Source organism: Myotis daubentonii, chromosome X (assembly GCF_963259705.1).
Source record: "Myotis daubentonii chromosome X, mMyoDau2.1, whole genome shotgun sequence".
Lineage (NCBI taxonomy): Eukaryota > Metazoa > Chordata > Mammalia > Chiroptera > Vespertilionidae > Myotis > Myotis daubentonii.
In genome coordinates this window covers 11,058,235-11,084,049 of record NC_081861.1, presented here as the reverse complement: position 1 = coordinate 11,084,049, position 25,815 = coordinate 11,058,235, and the positions used below count along the sequence as shown (strand labels likewise).

Here is a 25,815-nt window from a genome sequence, read left to right as displayed (position 1 = left end):
GAACCTGAGCGCCCCACCTCGAAGAAGCTGCTTCTTCCCAGGGTCCTAGTGGAGCTGCTTCCAGGCGCCTTTCTCTCACAAGAGCCTAGAGCGTGAAGCGAGTCTGAAGCAGAGGCGGTAGGTATAGTGGCGTCCAGGGACAGCCAGGAGCAAGTGAAGAGGAAGGAGCGCAGGAAGGCAGACACAGAGGAGAGACGCAGGGACAGTAGAAACCAGTGACGACATTGCAGATCCAAGCAGCTGAGGGACTGGGGCCTCTGTGCCCACCAGGTGCCCCGAGAAAACAGGACCAGGGACTGACAGGTCCTCTGCCACCACCTGATTGCAACAGAGCAGGGACACTGAAGGCACGGGATCTGGGAGCCCCGCAAAGCCAATGCGTGGAGCAATACTTTCTGTGCATACAGATGCCCTTCCATCGCCATGCTATGCGGGGGCATCTGGCCTAAGATGGGGTTATGGATGCATTTGTTTAGCCATGTGATCACCTACTATGTGCCAGGTCCAGGCACTGGACGCAAGGCAGTTGATAAAGCAGACAAGAACCCTGACCTCCAGGCACTTATAGCCTGGCAAGGGGTGGTGGGAGGAATTCCACAGACAATAAAGGCCAGCAGAGCAGAGAAGGAAAAACTGTGGACTCCCATGGAGGGCAAGCAGACCGTGGGGAGGGAGTGTCAGGAAGGGGGAGGCCCCATGTAAGCCAAGAGCTACAAGAGGGGAGCGGTGGGGGGAGGGGGGAGAGGTAGTGAGGAGCTGGCCCAGGACGGCACCCATGGGGCACACTCCCTTATGGGAAATTGTGGATTTGTGCAGGAGTGGGGTATGCCAAAAGGGGACACTTCAAGTTACGTCAAATTCTGCTTACATAGAACCTCATTCTAAACCAGCCGTGGGCAAACTACGGCCCGCGGGCCGGATCCGGCCCGTTTGAAATGAATAAAACTAAAATAAAAAAAAGACCGTACCCTTTTATGTAATGATGTTTACTTTGAATTTATATGAGTTCACACAAACACTCCATCCATGCTTTTGTTCCGGCCCTCCGGTCCAGTTTAAGAGCCCATTGTGGCCCTCGAGTCAAAAAGTTTGCCCACCCCTGTGCTAGACCAAGCATGTCAAACTCGCAGCTGCCACATGCAGCCCACAATGAATATTTTTGCAGCCCAGCCAATATAATGGTATGTAAGAAACGTTTTAATAAAAATTTCATAACTTCATTTTTACAATATCCTGTTATACAGAACTAGAGGCCCGATGCACGAAATTCGTGCAAGGGGCTCAGCCCTCGAAGCCCCAGCTTTGTCTGGAAGGATGTCAGTCTAATTAGTATATTATGCTTTTATTATGATAGATTATTAATAATGAACTATAACTCTCGCTAATGACTGATTACTATCATCATGTTGCATTCATTTCCCTTATGCATATTACACACAGGCGCACCATTTCTCTCCGCTAATACTAGCCCTGAATATTTTAGTAGTCGATTATGACGTCATTAGTCTTGGACTGACTTGTTTGGTGTGCACAACAGGAAATATTTCGCTTTCAGAGAACAAGAAAAATAGATTTAGTTGTGTGATGCTTATTAATTTGTGCAGTTATTCAGTGTCTGGTAAGTTAATGTTCAAGAAAAAATATTAATTTGTATTAAAATGTTCTATTACTTTATGTGAACGATGACTCATTTATTTCAGCCCTTTGTATTCAGCGTGTCTCTACCGAAATAAACCTACGTTTCTATGAAAATTGAAGCTTTTGTGTTTTTGTGGCCATGTAAACTTAAACCTTGTTTATTTGGCCCGTGTTAGCCTTTGAGTTTGACATGCTTGTTTTAGACGAAGGCTAGACAATGAGGTGTTATGAAGAGAGGAGCATCAGACTTCAAGTATGGAAAAGAAAAAAAAAAAACACAGAAAATGGTCTGAAAATCCCATTCTAAAATAAGGGGACCACCCGGGGGAAATTTGACAGAGGGCGGAAGTCCTTGAGTACAGCCTTTCTGACGGACAGATGTCACCTTGCTCTCTACAAATGTCACTTTGAATTCTGCAGGTCTAGGGGAGGCAGGGGAACCTACCCACCATCCTCTCCTCTCTCTCTACCTGTCTATCATCTAGCCAATCTATTCACCCATCCATCCATCTAGCTAGCTCCCTACCTATCTACCACTAAAGCTATCACCTATCTATCTACCTATCATTCATCCATCTAATCTATCCATCTATCCATCTTCTAGCTAGCTATCTTTCTCCAGCACCTATCTACCTACCCATCATCCATCCATCTTTTTAGAGCAGCGGTCGCCAGCCTTTCAGACCTCATGGACCACCAGTTGGCGACCGCTATTTTAGAGCACCCCCCATACTTCTGATGCGAAGCCAAGTTTATTAACCTCTGACCTATGACACAAGCTTCCACTCCATTCACTAAAAGTGCTTGACTGAGCTCAGTAATTCTCAACTGGGGGGACCCCTAGCCCGGGACACTTAGCAATATCTAGAGACATCTTTGGTTGCTATGACTAGTGGGGAGATGCCCCTGGCTCTGAGTGGGCAGAGGCCAGCAATGCTGCTCAATATCCTAGTGCCCAGGATGCCTCAGCACAGAGAATGGTCTAGCCCCAGACGCCCACAGTGCCAAGGGGAGCGTCCCTGCCTTTGACTTAGAAATGACAGGGCATTTGCAAGCTTCAATGTTCCCAAGTGGCCCACATCTCTCTGCTGGATCATCGCTACAAAGACACAGGGACTTCTAAAGGAAAGGGGGACACATGCCCGTGCACTGAGCAGTCACCTCACCTGCCACCATGGCTTCTCGGCCTCGGCCTCGGCGGGCACCTGGACCCCATAGACCTGCAGGGCCAGGTGGAGCACCGCCACCGCTATGTGCTGAGCCTGGAACCGGATGCACAGCCCCCCGTGGTAGCTGTCCCGCAGCAGGGCCCAGGCAGTGACGGAGATGGGGGTCCGTTGCCAGCTGTAACGATTCAGCCAGTTCTTGAGAGAAATCAGGTAGTGGAGCAGGTACTGCAAAGACACGCCAGTCAGCCTCTTGGCTCGCAGGGCTCTGGCCCCCAGTCACCCACCTCCTCACTGTGGGGCATTGCGCTTCCTCTGCCCGCCAGCCACTCTCCCGGAAGCTGTCTCGATGCATATAAAATACAGATGGGCCCGAGTCACCTCCTGATCAAACCTTCCAGTGGTGCTCTGTCACTTAGAATAAAGCCCCAGTGCCTTCCGCTGGCATCCGAGCCCGGCCTCCCTCTCGGCCTCATCGCCCGCACCCCGCCTTCCTGCTGTGTTTGACCGCCAGGGGCCTCCACCTCAGGGCCCTGACACCCGCTGCTCCCTCGGCCTGAAATCATCTCCACTCCTGTCCCAGTCCCCACGTGCCCACCCACCATTGTCCCCCAGGCCCCGCTCCCAAAACCTGCCTGGACCACTCTTAATGGCCACCCCCGCGAAATCCCTCTCCATCGCATGGCCCTGCTCTGGCCACCGTCAGCATCACTGCCCCCCCATACCCCCCTCAAACATAAGCCCCGGAGACAGCACCCTCATCTACAGAACAGAGCATGGCGCCCGTGTGCCCAGACAAGACAGGACCCTGCTTTCGGGGGAACTAGAGACAGGTGACTGCATTTTGCAACAGCGCCCATGGCTATGAGCTCTTCGTCAATGAACTTCCAGCTCAGTTATGTCAGCTCCCGCCCTGGGGCTCCAGCACACCTGGAAGAGGGGCCTCACCCACCGCTTCCCTGACCCCTATGGAAGGGAAAGGCACAGCTCGCTCGCAGGTCACACTGGGCCCCCTCCCAGCGGGTGCCATTCTTCCCGGGACTCTGCCCTCTGACTGCCTGGCAGAGCCAGGGGCCCTCCTGCCTTGCCCCTGCATCGAGCCAGTGCCAGGAAAACGCAACTTTCAAAATTGCCGCCAGGGGTTTCCAGGAGTAGGTTGGTGGTGTGGAAGGGCGGGGTGAGATTATAAAAAAGGGCAACACGGGGGATCCTTGAGGTGATAAGAGTTATTTTGAATCTAACTGGGGTGGTGGATACATGACACAGGAGCATAAATTATATTGTATGGCACCAGCGCAGTACAAGTAACCAGGTAACACCAGGAACCAGGGCACTGTAGCAATGCCCACACTCCGGCTGCTACATTGTATTCATTTTACAAAATGTTTCCATTCAGCGAGACTGGGCTAAGTGTCTATCTTAAATGGGGTGTCTCTGCGTTATTTCCAACTGCTTATATATCTACACTTACCTCAATAAAAATTCAATTGCAAAGAAACAAAATCCTGGCACAGAGCCCCACAATCCGCCCCCCCGCCCCCCTCCGCGCCCAATGTCCAAGTGCTTTAAGGGTTTAATGTGATCCTTTTGCTGCTGTTTGAAACCGTTCTTCTGTTGGGATTTATTTGTTCTAGTAGTCAAAAGTGTGCCGATATGCACAGTGGTTAGAGCGTTGGCCCTCACACTGAAGGATCCTGGGTTTCATTCCCAGTCAAGGGCACGTACCTCGGTTACAGGTTCGATCCCTGGCAGTTGAGGCGCATGTGGGAGGCAACCAATCGATGTGACACTCTTACATCAATCTTTCTCTCCCTCTCTCTGTCTCTCTCTTCCTTCTTCTCTCTAAAAATCAATTTTTTAAAAATTGAACTGGATGCAAACTCCGAGGCAGAGCAGCAGCTCTTGGGGACAGGAACTCTAGCAGATCACAAACCAGCCCTGTTTCACGTGGCTCGCTGAGCGCACAGTATATGTGGGTCACGGGATCGTCAAGGGCTTCAGAGGACAGCCCGGATCCCGGCTCGTGGCCACAGCTGAGCAGGCAGAAAGGCAGAACCTCAGAAAACTCCACAAGTGGGACAGGAGAGGCTGCCTGAGCCAGTCACTGCATGCCACTGGGAGCTCCGGTGCCCAGCTGTGACCCTGCCCTTCTAACGTCCCCCATGTGCTCTCAAGGATTCGATGGGTGCACTTCCGGTATGAAGAACGAAGAGGTCCGTACCTTGTGTGGGTGCTGAAAGGAGACTTGGAAGCGCAGTACCCGCAGCACAAGGAGCTCGCACTGCACAATGCTGTCCCGGATCACCCAGAAGCGGGAGTCCAGCTCCAAGGGCTCGCTGCCCGGGTGGAAGTACCTGTGGAGAAACGGCGATGCTTATAGCAGCCAGGGACGTGGCCCTGAGCAGCCCCTGAAGTCACGTGATGTCCAGATCTAAACTCCAATATCCTTCTGCAGTATGATTAACATAGTGTCATTCACCCTAGCAGGTTTGACTTGGTGGACAGAGCGTCGGCCTGCGGACTGAAGGGTCTCAGGTTCAATTCTGGTCAAGGGCACATGCCCGGATTGCAGGCTCGATCCCCGTGGTGGGCATGCAGGAGGCAGCCAATCAATGATTCTCTCTCATCATTGATGTTTCTATCTCTCTCTCCTTCTTCCTTCCACTCTAAAATCAATTAAAATATATTTAAAAAATAAATAAAATTTATTAAAAAAACAAACATAGTGTCATTCTACTTCTGTTTTGTTTTTTGTTGTTGTTTGTTGTTGTTTTAATCTTCACCCGAGAATAGTTTTCCATTGATATTTGGTGAGAATGGAAGAGAGAGGGAAAGACAGAGAGAAACATTGATGTGAGAGTTGCACATCGATTTGTTGCCTCCTGCATGTGCCCCAACCAGGGCCCAGGACGGAGAGGAGCCTGCAACTGAGGTATGTGCCCTTGACCGGAATCAAACCCAGGACCGTTGGGTCTGCTTTATCCATTGAGCCAAACTAGCTAGGACTACTTCTGTTTTTATAAATTGTTTTTCATATACATGTCTAGTGTACAGGATAAAAACAATAACCAATGGAAGAGAGAAGCCAACTTCTACTTTTAGTCCTGATGGGCTGTCCCATATCGCCCAGCAAGATGTCAAGTATAAAGGTGAGCCCTAGCTGGTTTGGCTCAGTGGATAGAGTGTTGGCCTGTGGACTGAAGGGTCCTGGGTTCGATTCCAGTCAAGGGCACATGCCTGGGATTCAGGCTCAATCCCCAGTTGGGAGCGTGCAGGAGGCAGCTGATCAATGATTCTCTCTCATCATTGATGTTTCTCTCTCCCTCTCCCTTTTTCTCTGAAATCAATAAAAAAATATTTTTTAAAAAAGTATAAAGGCAGGCTCTCTGGCCCTAGCCGGTTTGGCTCAGTGGATAGGGCATTGGCCTGCGGACTGCAGGGTCCCAGGTTCAATTCTAGTCACGGGCACATACCTCAGCTGCAGGCTTGATCCCCGGCCCTGGTTGGGGCACCTGTGGGAGGCAACCAATCAATGTGTCTCTGTCATATCGGTGTTTCTCTCTCTCTCTCTCTCTCTCTCTCTCTCTCTCTCTCTCCCTCCCCCCCCCTTCCACTCTCTAAAAAAAAACTAAAAACCTCTCTGCCGATGACTCATCCTTCCTAGCTCCTCACTCATTTTCCAGCTCCCACAGAACCCCACCTGGGCCCCATGTCCAATTAGCGATCAATACAATTTCCCCTCTTGCCAGTGCTCCCTGCTGGCGGCCCGGCAATTATGGGTGGACTCCTGCTGCCCTCCCTCACTGCCCTCTCCTGTTTTCCTCTTAGTCTTTTGAGGTACACTGTGAACCTGCCGTGCTTTTAGTAGGTGGGGAGTGCTTTTTTCTCTAACCTGTTTATTAAAAGAGAAACAGCACAGAACAGTTTTCTTCCCTAATGATTAGAGTTCCTGGACCTGCGATGAGGCCCTGCTAGTCAGTAACTTTCCATAAATCACTTTCTCCTGGGCCCGGAGGGCCTCGAGGCAGCCCACCCGCTGGCTGGACCCCACATCCTTCCCCTACAGCAGGGGGTGAGGAACCTTTTTTTGGCCAAGGGCCATGTGGATATTTATAACATTATTCACAGGCCATACAAAATGATCCACTTAAAAATTAGCCTGCTTTAGCCCTAGCCAGTTTGGTTCAGTGGATAGAGCACTGGCCTGCAGACTGAAGGGTCCTGGGTGCAATTCCGGTCAAGGGCACATGTCCGGGTTGTCGGCTTGATCCCCAGTACAGGGCATGCAGGAGGCAGCCAATCAATGATTCTCTCTCATCACTGATGTTTCTATCTGTCTCTCCCTCTCCCTTCCTCTGAAATCAATAAAAATATATATTTTAAAAAAAAATGAGCCTGCTTTATTTGGTCAATCATTTAATTAACTCACCCCTAATGCCTTGGAAGGGCCAGACCAAATGATTTTGCAGGCCTTTCATGGCCCGTGGGCTGGATGCTCCCCACCCCTGCCCTACAGGAACACAGTTGCTTGGACCCATAGGTGATGCCCACACCAGGGCCAGAGCCGCTCCTTAGCAGCTCTGACTGGTTTCTCTCACCTCCTACACCAGCGGTTCTCAACCTTGGCTGCACATTAGAATCACCTGGGAATCTTTTTAAAATCCTGATTTCTGGGCCCCACCCCATAACAAAGAAACAGCATTTCCGGAGGATGAGGGAGCTTAGAGAGATGTGTTGGACAGGAAAGACTGAACTAGTTGGGTTCTGTGGGCCCCACAGGTCAGCCCATCATACAGGGGAGTATATGGACCATGCCTCCCTGCTCCCTCCATGCTATGCCTTCCTCACCTCCCTCACCCTGACACCCGGACTTCTTCATAACAACCCTCCCCGACTCCATCTGGCCTTTGAGGCTTCCCATTATCTAGTCCAACTTCTTCCCCACAGACCCTCTCCAGGCTTCTGACACCAGCTCATTCCCACTTTTTTTTTTTAATATATTGACTTCAGAGAGCAAGAGAGAGCTAGAAACATCAATCATGAGAGAGAATCATTGATCGGCTGCCTCCTGCATGCCCCCCCACCCCCCGCAGGGATAGGGCCCACAATATCTGGGCATGTGCCCCAACAGGGAATCGAACTGTGACCTCCTGGTTCATAAGTCAACGCTCAACCACGGAGCCACGCCGGCCGGGCTCATTGCCACCTTTGCTGCTGGTACTTCCAGCCCTGGTTCAAGGCCACCCAGGTGCTTCCTTCAAAGCTTGACTGCTAGTGCCTGGGAGGCACGGCACAGTGGGACCCTCCTCTGTCCTCCCCATTGGGTGGACACCAGGAAGTGTCCCCCAAGGCCTGGGCCCGGAAGCTGTCACCTGTTGGACACGTTGATGATGTCACGAGTTCGCAGGGGCTGTTCTTCCACTTTGCCAGCTAAGTAAAGGGCAGACATGGCGACCAAGTAGGGGTCATAGGCGTCCACGTTGATCTCGCAGAAGAACTTATGGTAAATGGCACAGGCAGTGGCGACGGGAATGGACTGCATCCCTAGCTTGACACCTACCGAGAGAAAATAGGCAGGAGATACCTCAACCCAGCGCCCTCCCCCTCCTCCAGGGTGAGGGGCGCTGCTGGGTTGTGCCCTAAGGCACAGACCTGCTGGGACAAGACCAAGATCTTGGAGCCCAGCCATCAGTGACTGGGTCTTTCACGGAGTCCTCAGCCTGAGGGGCTTAGAGAGAGCCTTCCCAGACTCTAATGGCCTAATGGGCCCCTAGGGCTTGTGCTCAAAGCTCCAGTAACTCAGCAGATCCTGTTCTTCTCCCATGCCCCCAGGACACCCCCAGCTTCCGCTCTGCAGACCACACCGGTGAAGCAATGAGACTGCAGCTCAGTCAGCTCCTGGCATCGCAGCTTCTGCACATCCTGAAAGGACCACTCCACTGTTGTATGTGTGTTGCCAGCAAGTACTTAACTAGAGATCAGCACCGCTCCCTCAGCTCCGCTAACCAAACTCCTGCCAAGATGGCAGGAGCGAAAAACGGCCTCTGAGCATCAGACAGATATCACAGTCCTGAGGTGACCAGTCCTGGGGTTTGTTAACCAACGTCACCCCAATAAATGCACTCAATCATTCAGTGTAAACATTAGACTCAGGCCCTGGCCGGTGTGGATCGGTTGGTGGGAGCATCATCCACACACCAGAAGGTGGGGAGTTCAATTCCCAGTCAGAGCACATCCCCAGGGAGCAGGTTCCATCATTCCCCAGTAGGGATGTGTGCAGAAGGCAACCAATTGCTGTTTCTCACATTGATGTTTCTTTCTCTCTCTCTCTCTATACCTCTATCACTATCTCTTTCTGTCTCTCCCTTCCTTTCTCTCTAAAAAATCAATTTAAACCCCTCCCCCCCCGCAAAAGATTATACTTGTCCAGCCAGTGTGGCTCAGGGGTTGAGCTTTGACCTATGAACCAGGAAGTCACAGTTCAATTCCCAGTCAGGGCACATGCCCAGGTTGAGAGCTCAATCCCCCGTGTGGTGCGTGCAGAAGGCAGTTGATCAATGGTTCACTCTCATCATTGATGTTTCTCTCTCTCCCTCTCTCCCTTTCCCTTCCTCTCTTAAGTCAATAAAATATGTTTGTTTTTTTAAAAACAGGTCTTATTCAGCACTGGTTTCCTAGTCTGCAGGTTAGAAAAGGCAAGCAGAGTGCCCGCCAAAGGCAACTGCAGGCAGAGCAGGAAAAAAGCCACAGCCAGGCCCAGGCAGGAAAACTGACAAGGGAACAGAACTCAAAAAAAAAGAGCACAGCTGCCCGGGCCGGTGTGGCTCAGTTGGTTGAGCGTCGTCCCATGCACCAAAAGGCTGCTGGTTCGATTCCCGTCAGGGCACATGCCTGGTTTCGGGCTTGATCCCAGGAAGGAGATGGGCAGCAGGCAGCTGATGGATGCTCGGCTCTCACATCGATGTTTCTCCTTCTCTCTCCCTCTCCCTTCCTCTCTCTCTCTAAAACAAACAGACAAACAAAAACATAACAAGGTGGTTTGCTTTACGGGTTAAAGCTCTCCCTCTACTCCACCCCTAGAACTTCTAAGCCAGTGATGGCGAACCTATGACACGCGTGTCAGAGGTGACACGCGAACTCATTTTTTTGGTTGATTTTTCTTTGTTAAATGGCATTTAAATATAGAAAATAAATATCAAAAATGTAAGTCTTTGTTTTACTATGGTTGCAAATATCAAAAAATTTCTATATGTGACACGGCACCAGAGTTAAGTTAGGGTTTTTCAAAATGCTGGCACGCCGAGCTCAAAAGGTTCGCCATCACTGTTCTAAGGAAATCATTGTGATGGGTCAGAGAACCAAAACAAATGACCAGGATCAACAAGAGAAGGTTAAATGGCATCCAATAAATTGAAAGAAGGTGGAGAACCACCAACAATCATTGCGATCACCTTCAACATCCTCTGCCTGAGAAACTGTATCAGTTCCCTAGGGCTACTTTTAACAAATTACCACAAACTCAGTGGCTTAAAACAACACACTTTTTTTTTCCTCTCACAATCCCGGTGGTCAGAAGTCCAAAATGAGTCTTGGGGTGTGGGCAGAGCTCAGGAGATCTATCTCAGTGCTGCGGCCGAAGCAACGCTGTGAGCACACTCGAGCGAACAGGTTTCCTTGGCACACCAGGAAGTGGCAACGCCTGCCTGACAAATCTCCAAGACCCACCTACTCTTAGCCCCAACCCTCACGCCCATTGGATAACATAGCAAGCGTGTCCCTGTTGCATTGGCTGCTTACCCCTTTATATAGGGCTGTACTTCCTCAATAAACTTACATCTGTCTCTGAACCTGGTCTCTGGAGTCATGCATGCAAGCGCCCTAGCGCGTTGGAGCTCTATCGTCCTCACCCCCGAGGGACCCCCTGTTCCATTGGGGGGCTAAGCTCAAGGTGCTTGGCAGGACTGGTTCGTCCTGGAGGCTACAGGGGAGTATGTTTCCTTGCCCTTTCCAGCTTCTGGTCACACTTGCAGTCTTTGGCTCGTGGCCCCGTCCACTATCTTCAAAACAGGCAGTGTAGCATCTTCTAACTCTGCTTCCATCATCACATGGCCTTCTCTTCTGCCCGTCCCTCCCCTGCCTCTCTCTTTGAGGGTGGGTGTGATTCTATCTGGCCCATCAGGTACTCTAGAGCAGTGGTTCTCAACCTTGGCTGCACATTAGAATCACCTGGGAATCTTTTTAAAATCCTGATTTCTGGGCCCCACCCCATAACAAAGAAACAGAATTTCCGGAGGATGAGGCCCAGAAATCAGGATTTTAAAAAGATTCCCAGGTGATTCTAATGTGCAGCCAAGGTTGAGAACCACTGCTCTAGGTCAGAGTCTAGGACAGAGGTGGGCAAACTTTTTGACTCGAGGGCCACAATGGGTTCTTAAACTGGACCGGAGGGCCGGAACAAAAGCATGGATGGAGTGTTTGTGTGAACTAATATAAATTCAAAGTAAACATCATTACATAAAAGGGTACGGTCTCTTTTTTAGTTTTATTCATTTCAAACGGCCCGCGGGCCATAGTTTGCCCACGGCTGGTCTAGGATAATTCCCCCAGCGCAGCGGTTCTCAACCTGTGGGTCGCGACCCCTTTGGGGGTCAAATGACCCTTTCACAGAGGTCACCTAAGACCATCAGAAAACACATATATAATTACATATTGTTTTGTGATTAATCGCTACGCTTTAATTATGTTCAATTTGTAACAATGAAATTGGGAGTCACCACAACATGAGGAACTGTATTAAAGGGTCGCAGCATTAGGAAGGTTGAGAACCACTGCCCCAGCGCAAGATGCTTAAGTCCACCTGTCAAGTCTCTTTTGCTACATAAGGTAACAATCGCAGGTTCCGGGGCTGAGAATGGGAACATCTCCGCAGGACCAGTATTCAGCTTCGCACAGAAGGCAAAGGCATAGGCAATACATTTTAATAGAGAAGTCCTTCTAAAGTGATACCTAAAGAGCTTTAAGTATTTCAAGATTTAAACTTGAGCCTGGCCAGCATGTGGCTTAGTGGTTGAGTGTTGACCAGGAGGTCACGGTTCGATTCCCAGTCAGGACACATGCCCGGGTTGCGAGGTCCATCCCCAGTGTGGGGCGTACAGGAGGCAGCTGATCGATGATTCTCTCTCATCACTGATGTTTCTGTTTCTCTCTCTGTTTTCTCTCTTTCTCTCTCTCCCTTCCTCTCTCAATTCAATATATATATATATATATATATATATATATATATATATATATATATATCAACACTAATAAAAGAGAAAAATGGTAATTGGCGTACGAGCTACCCTTTTCATTGGCTAATCAGGGCTATATGCAAATTAACTGCCAACTAAGATTGGCAGTTAACTGCCAACTAAGATTGGCAGTTAACTGACAACTATGATTGGCAGTTAACTGACAACTAAGATTGGCAGTTAACTGACAACTATGATTGGCAGTTAACTGACAACTAAGATTGGCAGTTAACTGACAACTATGATTGGCAGTTAACTGACAACTAAGATTGGCAGTTAACTGACAACTATGATTGGCAGTTAACTGACAACTATGATTGGCAGTTAACTGACAACAAGATGGCGGCTAATTTGCATATGTAGGCACAATGCAGGGAGGCCAAAGGGAAAGCAGGAAGAAGCCCCCTGCCACTGACAGTGATCGGAAACCCAGGGGGCTTTATGTGGGTTCTGCCTGATTTAAACTTCAGTTGCTACATGGGACCCCTTATTCCCAGAGATGTCAATACGGTGGTATTGCTGCATCTGACCTTCCACCAAGTCTTGTTTTATGCAGTCAACTCTCAAAGGGCAGCTTGCTCTCCTGGTTTACATGGACCCTCCGAGTAGACGAATAGAGCATTTGAGGGGACACTGCCACCCTTCCTGCTACACTTTGCAACTCTTCTTAGAAATATTATGGTTCTGCATCATTGCCACACACTGCCCGCCTTGACTTGAGACTCATCCAACGCCCCTCCCTCAAAGTGCATACAAAGTAACAAACGTAGAAAGCAACCGTCTGCCAGCTGATTAAGATACTTTTGACAGCTGAACAACGTCTCTCCAGGAATCCCATTGTTTCCTTGCCTAACTTGGGCTCAGGGGCGCCCAAAACCACGATGGGCGCCCTGGGTCCCCGGTGTGACAGGACCTCTCTAACAAGGCTTGTCAGGAGCCTCTGCAAGCACGTGCTCAAAAGGCTCGGTGCAACCAAGTGCCATGCAGTGTCCCTGTGCTGCGGGACAGGAGTGGCAAAAGGCACAATGCACTCAACTAGCTGCAGGCACCCCGACTCGGCCACCTTCTAGCTGGGGCCAGTTCCTCTCTTTTGGGCCTGAGCGCAGGGTGGTGAAATGACAATGCCCGCGTCTGCCCTGTAACTCAAAGCCTAGTACCCAGGGCGTGGCGGAAGGCAGAGGCCCGGTTCAGGCCCGATCTCTTCCCTCTGCCCAGCCACGCGGGCTCCGCGTGGTGAGGGTCCCCTCCTCCGGGAACCGGGGCCCCGCAACGCTGGCCTCGACCCGCAGACCCTGGCCTCCACGTCCCGCCCGCGCGGGACTGACTCTCTTCCCGGCCACGGTTACCTGCCTCCATGATGAACCTTGTCACACGGAAGTGCACCCTCGCCTGGGGTGCGGGCCACCCCTTGGTGCCCGGCGCCGCGTCCTCCTCTCCGCAGCTGTCTAGGCTAAGGTCCTCCATGGGGCCCCGCCCGGAGGCCCCAGACCCCCGGCGGGAAGGGCTACAGTCCCCAGCGCGTGGCCGCCGCCGGCGGGGGTCCTAGCGCCGGGCGCGGCCGCCCTGCCCCGCCCGGCGGCCCCACCTGCCCCGCCCCGCCCGGGCCGGCCCGCCACCCGGGTCCCCCTCCGGGGGCGAGCGCGCGGAGGCGCGCAGAAGGCGGGAGGAGAAGCGGGCGCAGGCTCTGGCCCCGGCAGGCGCAGGCGTAGAGGCCGCTGCAGCCTGACCGCTCGTACCCGTGCCTGCCCACCGCGCCCCGGAGCCCCGCCCCCGAGAGCCTTAGGTCCGCCCCCCGGAATACGCAGGTCCCGCCTCCCGGAGGACGTCACGCCCTGGGACCGCGCACGCTCCGCCCTCATTCACCTCTAAGCCCTGCCCTTGGGAACGTCGGGCCCCGCAGCCCAGTCCCCAAAGGCCACATGCCCGACCGAAGGGAGCTGCACGCCCGAACCTCCGGGGCGCAACGAGGTCACCCCCAGGCACCTGAGCTGGGATCCGACTAAGGTGTCGCTCCCGGCTGGTGGCCCAGCGCGGTGTAGGACGGGGAGCGTCTGTCAAGCCCAGCCTAGGCGCAGGGCGCTTACGGGAGTTCACGCTGAGACTTGGGCGGCTCCCAACAGGAAATGGCGTGTGATTCAGTGTCAGTTTCGTAAAAGCCAAATCCAGGTTTGCCTTAGTGCCCTGGCGTGCAGATGAGCCCCGGAGGGGATGCTGCGCGCAGAATGAGGGCGTTGGGGGTGTTTGTCTCTGTTTTACAGCAGCCCTGCAGCCCTTGGGGGTCTGGTTGCTGCTCGCCTTTCCAGCCCGGCCGGCCCTCAGTAGAAAGTTTTCCATGTTTGCTGGATGCATGTTAAGTATTCAACTCACAGAACCATGCCACCTTTCGTTTGTGTCTGGCACTAACAGGAAATGGTGCATCAGGCGTTATAGGTGTGTGTGGCGCACCAAAGGAACTCGCAGCCTCACCCGGGTCATTCTGATGGAGTGAAATAATTGCTGATTTGAGAGAGCTGAGAAGTTGAGAGGAAACGTCACTGTTCCCAAGCCCTTGTGCCTGGGTGACAAGGCTCCACCTCCTGATGGCTCCACCTCCCGCCCACCCCCACCCACCCAGCCTTCATCCCCCTCCTCAGACCCCCACCCCACCAGCTCCCCCAGTCTTCTCTCCACATCAGCCAGCTAAGTTTCCCGTGGCTGCTGAAACAAACGACCATAAGCTGCGGGCTTAAAACAACAGGAATTTACTAGACAGTAAATTCCCAATTATGGAGGCCAGAAGTCAGAAACTGGGGCCTGATGAGCCGTGCGCCCTCCAGAAGCTCTGGGGGGAGGACCTTTCTCGCCTCTTCCAGCTTTTGGTGGTCTCAGGCATCCCTTGGCTTGTGGCCACATCACTCCCATCTCTGCCTCCACCTTCACATAAGGACACATTGTATTTGGGGCCACCAGGGTAATCCACGATGGTCTCATCTGAAGATCCTTAACTTCATTACTTCCGCAAAGACCCCCTTTGCCAATAAGGTCACGTTCACAGATTCCAGGGATGAGAACGTGGGCACATCTTTGGGGGGGGCGCTACTCCTTGGCCCACAATGTCAGCCACCAGAGCGAGCTCCCTAAAATGTGAGGCTGAATGGGCGGCCTAGGCCTGACATGCCCGTCCTTGTGGGGTCGCCAGCCTCAGGTGCCACCACTTTGCCACTCATGGCAAGGACCTAGGGCAGCTCCCTGAACATGATGGAGTCCCAGCTGAGGGTCTTTGCGCATGCTCAGCCCAGTGAAGGAAGTCCCACCCCACATCCTTCTCCCCAGCTCCCTCTGGCCCAGGCAAGGCTCAGGCCCTCTGGGCTGAGTACCTGTGTGCACGCATCAAATGCATGTATGCGTGCATGGAAAGGCTCAGGCTCCCAGCCCCGGTGCTGTTGGTCCCTGTCATGCCTTGAGCACTCTGTCGCTGGTGTGTGTCCCTGGGCCAGGAGCAGTGCCACCTTCTCCCCAGCCTGGAGCACCCACCTAAAGGAGCTGTGGGTCTTCAGGGATCCCAGCTTCCCACATCCATGCGCTTTACACATGCTCTCCATGCGCTCACACATAAACACACACATGCCCCTCAGGCACTCCCACCACTGACAGAGAGGTGCACACGTGTACACACGTGCCCGCCCCCAAACCGTAGCCCTCTTTCCTCTGGCCCCTGCCTGTCACCTCCTCACCCACTGTGTTCGCCAGTTAAGCAGTGCAGCTGGGACTCTCGCTGCTCCCCTGGGCCTTTCGTGATGTGAAGAGGCTGAGCTCAGCAAGCAGTAGGTGCCCGTGAATGTGAGTCGAGGGAATGACTCAATGAACACATTAATTTTTCAAGCCCTGGGTCACGGGGCATCCTCCTGGCAGGCAGTCTGGGTGCAGTGGTTGATAAATGAATAATTCACCAGCCACCCATTGGAACTGGCAAACCCCTAGGCAGCACCTTGTCTCCTACCAGCAGGGCACACCCACTGAGGGGGCCCTCCCTTCCTGTCACCTGTCACCACTCCCCTCTCTGGCATTCCCCTCTCTCCCCAACTCCTGGACCCTTGACCTCTCCCAGGGATCATCCCTAGGGCCCGCACAGAGAAGGCAATCAATAAAGGTGGGGCAGACAATCGTAGCAGAAGAGGATTCTATGGTATTTGCCACACTGCTTTATCTAACCCTTATCGGTGCCTCTACACCGAGTAAGCCACAGTCCCCTCCTCCCGGGACCCACCCTGCTATTTCGGATCACATGAAGGAGGGAGGGAGGGAGGGAGGGAGAAAGGAGGGGCGAAGGCTGAAGCTCACAGGAGGCAGAGAAGAGGGAGGGGTATTCAGGGTGCAGAGGAAGGCTGTGCCCAGCAGGGTCCCAGGAAAGACTGGGAATCATTTTTCTTTTCTTTTTAAAATATATCTTTATTGATTTCAGAGAGGAAGGGAGAGGGAGAGAGAGAAACATCAATGATGAGAAAGAATCATTGATCAGCTGCCTCCTGCACACGCCCCACACTGGGGATCGAGCCCACAACCCGAACATGTGCCCAGACCCGGAATTGAACCGTGACCTTCTGGTTCATAGGTTGAAGCTCAACCACTGAGCCACACCAGCCGGGCTAGGCCTGGGAGATCTTCAAAGATGGGACCATATCCAAAGTGCTCGAGCCACTCCCATCTTCCCCAGGGGCCTTCACATGAGGAGCACTCGGTTGAAGGGCAGACTCGTTCAAGTCCAGATACCACTTGTCCTTGGTACTTGAGGACCAAGTTCCACTGTCACCCCTTCTTCCCACTCTGCCCCTTTCCTTTCTTCTTCTTTTTTATCCTCACCCGAGGATATTTTCCCATTGATTTTTAGAGAGAGTGGAAGGGAGAGGGAGAGACAGAGAGAAACATGGATGGGAGACAAACACATGGATTGGTTGCCTCCTGCACACGCCTCCTCCCCCCCTGAGCCCGGGCTGGGGAGAAGCCGGCAACCCAGGCACGTGCCCTTGATGGGATTCGAACCTGGGACCCTTCAGTCCAAAGGCCAACACCCTATCCACTGAGCCAAACCAGCTAGGGCTGCTCCTTTGCTTTCCACCAACATTTTCTGTGCAAGCCTCTCCCCTCCCGTCCTCAGCAAACCCAGCAGCCTCACTCAGGGTCCCTCTCCCCTCCCCTGCCACCCTTCTCAGTGCCATGTCTCTGGAACCACTTGTGCCCCTGGATTCCATGCCCTCCCTCATGCTCTGCCCTTGGTCCCTCAAATCTGGCCCCTGATGCATGAGACTGTCTCCCACCCCACCCCCATCCTTATCTTAGACTGTTCAGGCAATATAACAACATACCACACACTGGGTGGCTAATAACAGAAATTTCGTTCTCACCGTTCTGGGGAATGGAAGTCCAAGATGAGGGTGCCAGCATGGTGGGGTCCTGGTGAGAACCTCTTCCGGGTTGCAGATAGCCCTCTTCGCACCGTGCCCTCACGTGGTGGGAGGAACAAGATGTCCCTCTGGAATCTCATCATTCCATTTCTGAGGGTTCTGCCCTCCTAACCTAATCAGCCCCCAAAGCGCCCCCCTCCCAACACCATCACCTTGGGGTTAGGGTTTCGCCATATGATCTGGCAGTTGAGACGCACGCATTCAGGCCATAGAGTGCCTGCTAAGGTCATGGGCCACCTCCCAACTGCCTCCTCCCGGCAGCCCTCGCAGTGGGCCGCTCTGTAATCAAGAACCTGGCTCGCAACTCTGCTGTCTTGCTGTCTGGCTGCCCGCAGCTGTGATGCCTCATCCCTCTGCCCCCACCCCCACCCCCACCCCTTGAGCCCACATCTGGGCAAGCTGACCAGAAAGCCTGGGCACTCCCTCCTTTGGGAGTTCAAACCACATACAGGAACCCTCACCCTGCCCCCCCACCCCCAATCCCAACCTTGACAAAGAGTCCTGCCCGTCTCCTTTCCCCTCCTTTCTGTGACCTCTCAAGCCATGTTCTGACCAGCGTAGGGACCTGCCAGAAAGCTCAGGATGTGAGGAGGGAACCTTTTCATAACCTCTTGGTGGGTGTGGCATCACCAGTCTCCACATTCAAACCAAATCTGGGGTGTGCGTCCCTCCTGTTCCCACAGAGTGGCCACGACACACTCCCTCCCGCCCTACACACTTGCCCCTTGTGGGCGTGGGCAGGCTCTCCTGCCCCCCCCCCCCTCTCTGTTGACTGAGTGCCCACGTGGGCCGTGATCAGGCCTGGCGCTGGGACAAAGCAGACAGGGTCTCCCTTCAGTAGCCTGCCCTCACCCCCTCGCCCCCCACACTCCAGACAGAGCAACCTTTGTGAGAGTGAAGTCTGATCGGGCCCTTCCCTCCCTGAGCCCCACCGGAGCCGGACCAGCTGCCAGAATGCAGCTCCCTTTACCTGGCAGGTCAGGGTTCGCTTTTATTAAAGACGCTGGGAGTTTCCTTACAAGTGAGGACACTGGGGGGATTATGCTTCTTTGTTAATTTTTTGCCGGGGATTATTTCCTTTTTCAGAGTTTTGAGTAAAAACAGGCTCAAGACAGAGAAAAATGTGGGGTGGGGTGGCCTAGGAGGGGTCAATGCGGGGGGAGGGGACATAGGTAATACTTTCAACAATAAACAGTTAATTGGGGGGGGGGATTTAAATATGTTTTTATTGATTTCAGAGAGGAAGGGAGAGGGAGAGAGAAACAAAAACATCAATGATGAGAGAGAATCATGGATCAGCTGCCTCCTGCACGCCCCACACTGGGGACTGAGCCCACCACCCAGGCATGTGCCCTGACTATGAATCGAACTGTGACCTCCTGATTCATAGGTCAACACTCAACTGCTGAGGCACGCTGGCCTGGCTAAAGATTTAAGAGAGAGAGAGAGAGAGAGAGAGAGAGAGAGAGAGAGAGAGAGAGAGAGAGATGGAGCCAGCTCTGAGCACCCACAGGATCTTGTGCGGGACCAAGTTGAACATCAGGAGAGGTGCCAAGAGTCGCAGGAGGGCAGGGAGCCTACCCAGCAATAGCTATGCCGAGCAGCTGCTATGAATTCAGAGACAGAAAGTAGATGAGTGCTTGCCTGGGGCTGGGGGCTGGAGGAGCAATGGGGTGACTGTAATGGACACAGAGTTTCTTGTTGTGGGGGGCAGTGATGAAAATGCCCTAGAATCTACACTAATAAAAGAGAAAAATGGTAATTGGCGTACGACTCTACCCTTTTCATTGGCTAATCAGGGCTATATGCAAATTAACTGCCAACTAAGATTGGCAGTTAACTGCCAACCAAGATTGGCAGTTAACTGCCAACAAGATGGCGGTTAATTTGCATATGTAGGCACAATGCAGGGAGGTGAAAGGGAAAGCAGGAAGAAGCCCCCTGCCACTGACAGTGATCGGAAACCCAGGGGGGAGCTAAGAGCTGGGGGGCAGGGCAAAGGCGGCCCTGGGGCCGCCTTTGCCCTGCCCCCCAGCCATGATCGGAGAATCAGGCGCCTTTGCCGCCCTGGCCAGTGATAGCAGGAAGTAGGGGTGGAGCCAGCGATGGGAGCTGGGCACGGTCGAAGCTGGCAGTCCCAGGAGCTAGGGGTCCCTTGCCTGGGCCTAAAGCGGAGCCCACGATCGCGGGGCCGCTGCAGCTGCGGGTCCCCGCTGCCCGGGCCGGACGCCTAGGCCAGAGGCGTTAGGCCTGGGCAGGGGCAGAGCCTGCAACCGCGGGGAGCTGGGGGTCCCCTTCTCAGGCCTGACACCTCTGCCGGAGGCCTCAGGCCTGGTCAAGGAGCCGATCCGGTGATTGGTGATCAGAGGGTGATGAGGGTCAACTCCTCTGGCTGAGGCGTCAGGCTTGGGCGGGGGGTGGAGCAAGCTATCAGAGGGAGATGGGGGTCCCCTGCCCAGGCATGATTCCTGGGCCAGAGGCCTCAGGCCTGGGCGGGGGCCAGAGCCAGTGATCGGGGGGAGATGGGGGTCCCCTGTCCAAGCCTGACACCTCTGGCGGAGGCGTCAGGCCTGGGCAAGGGGCCGATCAGGCGATCGGAGGGTGATGGGGGTCTACGCCTCTGGCCGAGGCATCAGGCCTGGGCAAGGGGCAGAGCCAGCAATCGGAGGGGTCTGGGGGTCCCCTGCCCAGGCCTGATGCCTGGGCCAGAGGCATCAGGCCTGGGCTGGGGGCAGAACCAGTGATGGGGGAAAATGAGGGTACCCTGCCCAGGCCTATCCTGCGATTGGAGGGTGATGGGGGTCAACGCCTGAGGGCTCCCAGTATGTGAGAGGGGGCAGGCTGGGCTGAGGGACACTCCCCCCCCCCCCCACACACACACACAGTGCACGAATTTCGTGCACCGGGCCCCTAGTTAGATTATAATGATCGGTGCGCAACTCTGAATACACTCAAAAACCATTGCATTGTACAGTTTAAATGGATGAATTATATCTCAAAAAAGCCGTTATTTTTATTGTTAATCCTCACCTGAGGATCTATTTTTCTTTTTTTTTTCTTTTTCTTTATTTATTTTTTTATTTTTTTATTTTTTTATTGCTTAAAGTAATACAAAGGGTATTACATATGTGTCCATTTTTCCCCCCTGCCCTAGACAGTCCCCTAGCCTCCCCTATCCCCCAGTGTCTTTTTTTTTAATTGCTTAAAGTATTACAAAGGGTATTACATATGTATCCATTTTATCCCCCCGCCCTAGACAGTCCCCTAGCCTCCCCTATCCCCCAGTGTCTTATGTCCATTGGTTATAATTATATGCTTGCATACAAGTCCTTTGGTTGATCTCTTACCACCCCTACCTCCTGTCCCCCAACCCTCCCCGGCCTTCCCGCTGCAGTTTGACAATCTGTTTGAGGCAGCTCTGCCTCTGTATCTATTATTGTTCAAAAGTTTATAATGGTCTCTATTATCCATGAATGAGTGAGATCATGTGGTATTTTTCCTTCATTGACTGGCTTATTTCACTTAGCATAATGCTCTCCAGTTCCATCCATGCCGTTGCAAATGGTAAGAGTTCCTTCTTTTTTACAGCAGCATAGTATTCCATCGTGTAGATGTACCACAGTTTTCTAATCCATTCATCTACTGATGGGCACTTAGGCTGTTTCCAGATCTTAGCTATGGTGAATTGTGCTGCTATGAACATAGGGGTGCATATATCCTTTCTGACTGGTGTTTCTGGTTTCTTGGGATATATTCCTAGAAGTGGGATCACAGGGTCAAATGGGAGTTCCATTTTCAGTTTTTTGAGGGAACTCCATACTGTCTTCCATAGTGGCTGCACCAGTCTGCATTCCCACCAGCAGTGCACAAGTGTTCCTTTTTTTCCACATCCTCTCCAGCACTTGTCGTTTGTTGATTTGTTGATGATAGCCATTCTGACTGGTGTGAGATGGTACCTCATTGCTGTTTTGATTTGCATCTCTCGGATGATTAGTGACTTTGAGCATGTTTTCATATGTCTCTTGGCTTTCTGAATGTCCTCTTTTGAAAGGTGTCTATTTAGGTCCTTTGCCCATTTTTTGATTGGATTGTTTATCTTCCTTTTGTTAAGTTGTATGAGTTCCTTGTAAATTTTGGAGATTAGGTCCTTATCAGATATGACATTGGCAAATATGTTTTCCCACACAGTGGGTTTTCTTGTTGTTTTGTTGATGGTTTCTTTTGCTGTGCAGAAGCTTTTTATTTGGATGTAGTCCCATTTGTTCATTTTCTCTTTAGTTTCAAGTGCCCTAGGAGCTGTATCAGTGAAGAAATTGCTTTGGCATATGTCTGAGATTTTGTTGCCTTTGGATTCTTCTAGAATTTTTATGGTTTCCTGTCGTACATTTAAGTCCTTTATCCATTTTGAGTTTATTTTTGTGTATGGTGTAAGTTGGTGGTCTAGTTTCATTTTCTTGCATATATCTGTCCAATTTTCCCAACACCATTTATTGAAGAGACTATCTTGGCTCCATTGTATGTTCTTGCCTCCTTTGTCAAATATTAATTGAGCATATTGGTTCGGGCCGATTTCTGGGCTCTCTATTCTATTCCATTGATCTATATGCCTATTCTTGTGCCAGTACCAGGCAGTTTTGAGAACAGTGGCTTTGTAATACAACTTGATATCTGGTATTGAGATCCCACCTACTTAGTTCTTTTTCAGGATTGCTGCAGCTATTCGGGGTCTTTTTTTATTCCAGATGAATTTTTGGAGAGTTCGTTCTAGATCTCTGAAGTATGCCGTTGGTATTTTAATGGGAAGTGCGTTGAATTTATAGATTGCTTTGGGTAGTATGGACATTTTAATGATGTTGATTCTACCAATCCATGAACACAGTATGTTCTTCCATCTGTTTATGTCTTCCTCTATATCTTTTTTCAACGTCCTGTAGTTTTCTGAGTACAGGTCTTTTACCTCTTTAGTTAAGTTTATTCCTAGGTAGCTTAATTTTTTTGGTGCGATGGTAAACGGGATTGTTTTTATAATCTCTCTTTCTGAAAGTTCACTATTGGTGTATAGAAATGCCTCAGATTTCTTGGGGTTAATTTTGTATCCTGCTACATTGCCAAATTCATGTATTAAGTCTAGTAGCTTTTTGATGGAGTCTCTAGGGTTTTGTATGTATAATATCATGTCGTCTGCAAATAAGGACAGTTTTACTTCCTCTTTTCCAATTTGGATGCCTTTTATTTCTTCTTCTTGCCGAATTGCAATGGCTAACACTTCCAGTACTATGTTGAACAGGAGGGGTGAGAGGGGGCATCCCTGTCTTGTTCCTGTTCTTAGGGGAAATGGTGTTAGTTTTTGTCCATTGAGTATGATGCTGGCTGTGGGCCTGTCATATATGGCTTTTATTATGTTGAGGTATGATCCTTCTACTCCCGCCTTACTGAGAGTTTTTATTAAAAATGGGTGTTGAATTTTGTCAAATGCTTTTTCTGCATCAATTGATATGACCATGTGGTTTTTTTCTTTCAATTTGTTTATGTGATGTATCACGTTTATTGATTTGCGGATATTGTACCATCCTTGCATCCCTGGGATAAATCCTACTTGGTCATGGTGTATGATCTTTCTGATGTACTGCTGGATCCGATTTGCTAAGATTTTGTTGAGCATTTTGGCATCTATGTTCATGAGGGATATTGGCCTGTAATTCTCTTTCATTGTGTTGTCTTTACCTGGTTTTGGTATGAGGGTGATGCTGGCTTCATAGAATGAGCTTGGAAGTGTTCCATCCTCTTGGATTTTTTTGTAGTAGTCTGAGGAGGATAGGTTTTAGTTCTTCCTTGAATGTTTGGTAAAACTCCCCTGTGAAGCCGTCTGGTCCTGGGCTTTTGTTTGCTGGAAGCTTTTTGATGACTGCTTCTATTTCTTCCATAGTTATTGGCCTGTTGAGATTTTTAGATTCTTCCTGATTGAGTTTTGGAATGTTGTATTTTTCTAGGAATTTGTCCATTTCCTCCATGTTGTCTAGTTTGTTGGAGTAGAGCTGTCCATAGTATTTTTTAACAATCGTTTGTATTTCTGTGGGGTCTGTTGTTATTTCGCCTCTATCGTTTCTGATTTTGTTTATTTGGGTCCTCTCTCTTTGTTTCTTGGTGAGACTGGCTAGAGGTTTGTCAATCTTGTTTATCCTTTCAAAGAACCAGCTCTTGGTTTCATTGATTTTCTGTATTGTTTTTTTTTGGTCTCTATGTCATTTATTTCTGCTCTAATCTTTATTATTTCCTTCCTTCTGCTCACTCTGGGGTTTTCTTGTTGCTCTCTTTCTAATTCTTTGAGTTGTAGAGTTACAACCATTTTTTCTTCTTTTTTGAGATAGGCCTGTAGAGCTATAAACTTCCCTCTCAGGACTGCTTTCATTGTGTCCCATAGGTTTTGGATTGTTGTGTTTTCATTGTCATTAGTTTCCAGGATGTTTTTAATTTCTTCTTTGATCTCATTGGTAACCCAAACAATATTTAATAGCATGCTATTCAGCTTCCAGGTGTTTGAGTATTTTGGGTTGTTTTTATTGTAGTTTATTTCTAATATTATGCCATCGTGGTCTGCGAAGATGCTTTTGATGATTTCAATCTTCTTGAATTTGGGGATACTTTGCTTGTGACCCAATATATGGTCTATTTTTGAATATGTCTTATGAGCACATGAGTAGAATGTATATTCCCTGGCTTTGGGGTGAAGTGTTCTGAAGATGTCTATTAAGTCCATCTGATCTAGTGAGTCATTTAGGATTGCTGTATCTTTGCTGATTGTTTGTCTAGAGGACTTATGCAGTGCTGTCAGTGGTGTATTAAAGTCCCCTACTATGATTGTATTGTTGTCGATCTCTCCTTTGATATCTTCCAGGAGTTTTTTTATGAATTTGGGTGCTGCTGCATTGGGTGCATATATGTTTACCAGGGTTATATCTTCTTGTTGTATTGATCTGAGGATCTATTTTTCCATTGATTTTTAGAGAGAGTGGAAGGGAGGGAGGGAGAGAGAGAGAGAGAGAAACATCTCTCACATCGATCGGTTGCCTCCCTGCACATGCTCTGACCAGGGCCAAGAATTGAGCCTGCAACGTAAGTAGGTGCTCTTGACCGGAATCGAACCTTGGACCTTTGGGTCCACAGGCTGACGTTCTATCCACTGAGCCAAACCAGCTAGGGCAATAAAGCTGTTAATTTAAAAGCTTCCAGAGACAGCCTAGCCAGAGTGGCACAGTGGTTGAGCGTCGATCTATGAACCAGAAGGTCACAGTTTGATTCCCAGTCAGGGCACATGCCTGGGTTGAGGGCTCAATCCCCAGAGGGGGCCTGCAGGAGGCAGCCAATCCATGATCCTCTCTCATCAGTGATGTTTCTCTCTCTCTCCCTCTCCCTTCCTCTCTGAAATCAATTAAAAATATATTTTTTAAAAAGTTACCAGAAACAGTTGTGCCATCAAGAACAAAAACCTCCTGTGGGGAGAGAGGGTCTCAAATACAAGAGCCAGCAGGCTGGCCAGCAAAGCGGGTCTGAGGGCTGAGCAGTGCAGGCAGAGAGATGGCAACATGGTGAAGTCCCAGACCCATGGAGCAGAAGCCGAGAAGCCACAGGCCATCAGCAGTGGTGCCACTGCAGTGAGGGTGGCCCAGGGACTCTGGGTACCAAGAAGACACAGAGTGCAGGGAAGTGTAGCAAGGACCAGAGGAGTTTGGATACATCCTCAAAGTGGGGTGAACAGTGTCAGTTCTGAAATAGAAGGTTCCTTGAGGGGTGGAGCTTAAGTAGGTTGTCAGAGATGGGGATCACCCAGGCCTAAGGTGTTCCTTCACTCTGTAGTGAGGGTCGATGGAGATCTCTTGACCAGAGTCCATCTTACAGGTGACCTTAACCTATAGGCCACATGGAGACAGAGTCAGGGATTAGAGTGATGTGGCCACTAGCCAAGGGATGCCTGCAACCACCAGAAGCTGGAAGAGGCAAGGAAAAACCCTCCTCTGGAGCGTCTGGAGGGAGCTCGGCCCTGCAGGCACCTTGATTTCAGACGTCTGGCCTCCAGGACTGGGGGAGAAGAAATGCCTGTTGTTTGCACCCCAAGTTTGTGGTCACTTGTTGAAGCAGCCCCAGGACACTCATACAAGGCGGGCAGGGGAGTGGATAGTTAAGCCTTTCCCTTGACTTCTGCTGATGAACTTGACACTATAAAGATGTTGCTTCTAATGCAGTGGTCGGCAAACTGCGGCTCGGCAAACTGCGGCTCGCAAG

The 25,815-nt window shown here is 50.9% G+C and overlaps 1 protein-coding gene across 8 annotated transcripts in view; it reads right to left on the bottom strand.

Moving 5' to 3' along the window:
- Window positions 1–15,908, bottom strand: part of CCNQ (cyclin Q) — a 28,567-nt gene extending 12,659 nt beyond the window's left edge. For 2 of the 8 annotated variants that reach the window (XR_009450778.1, XR_009450779.1), the window contains exons 1-3: window positions 13,441–13,827; window positions 8,177–8,360; window positions 5,026–5,158 (exon numbers count right to left, since the gene is read on the bottom strand). Coding sequence is in view for 6 of the 8 variants with exons in the window: in XM_059680178.1 (XP_059536161.1) it covers window positions 2,805–3,032; window positions 5,026–5,158; window positions 8,177–8,360; window positions 13,441–13,558 (663 nt within the window). In the remaining 2 variants the exon portion in view is untranslated. Of the gene's footprint in view, window positions 1–2,804; window positions 3,033–5,025; window positions 5,159–8,176; window positions 8,361–13,440; window positions 13,829–14,077; window positions 14,208–15,799 lie in introns of those variants that run through there. The other 6 variants (XM_059680182.1, XM_059680183.1, XM_059680178.1 and 3 more) reach the window with 6 other exon arrangements.
- Window positions 15,909–25,815: the final 9,907 nt, after the last annotated feature.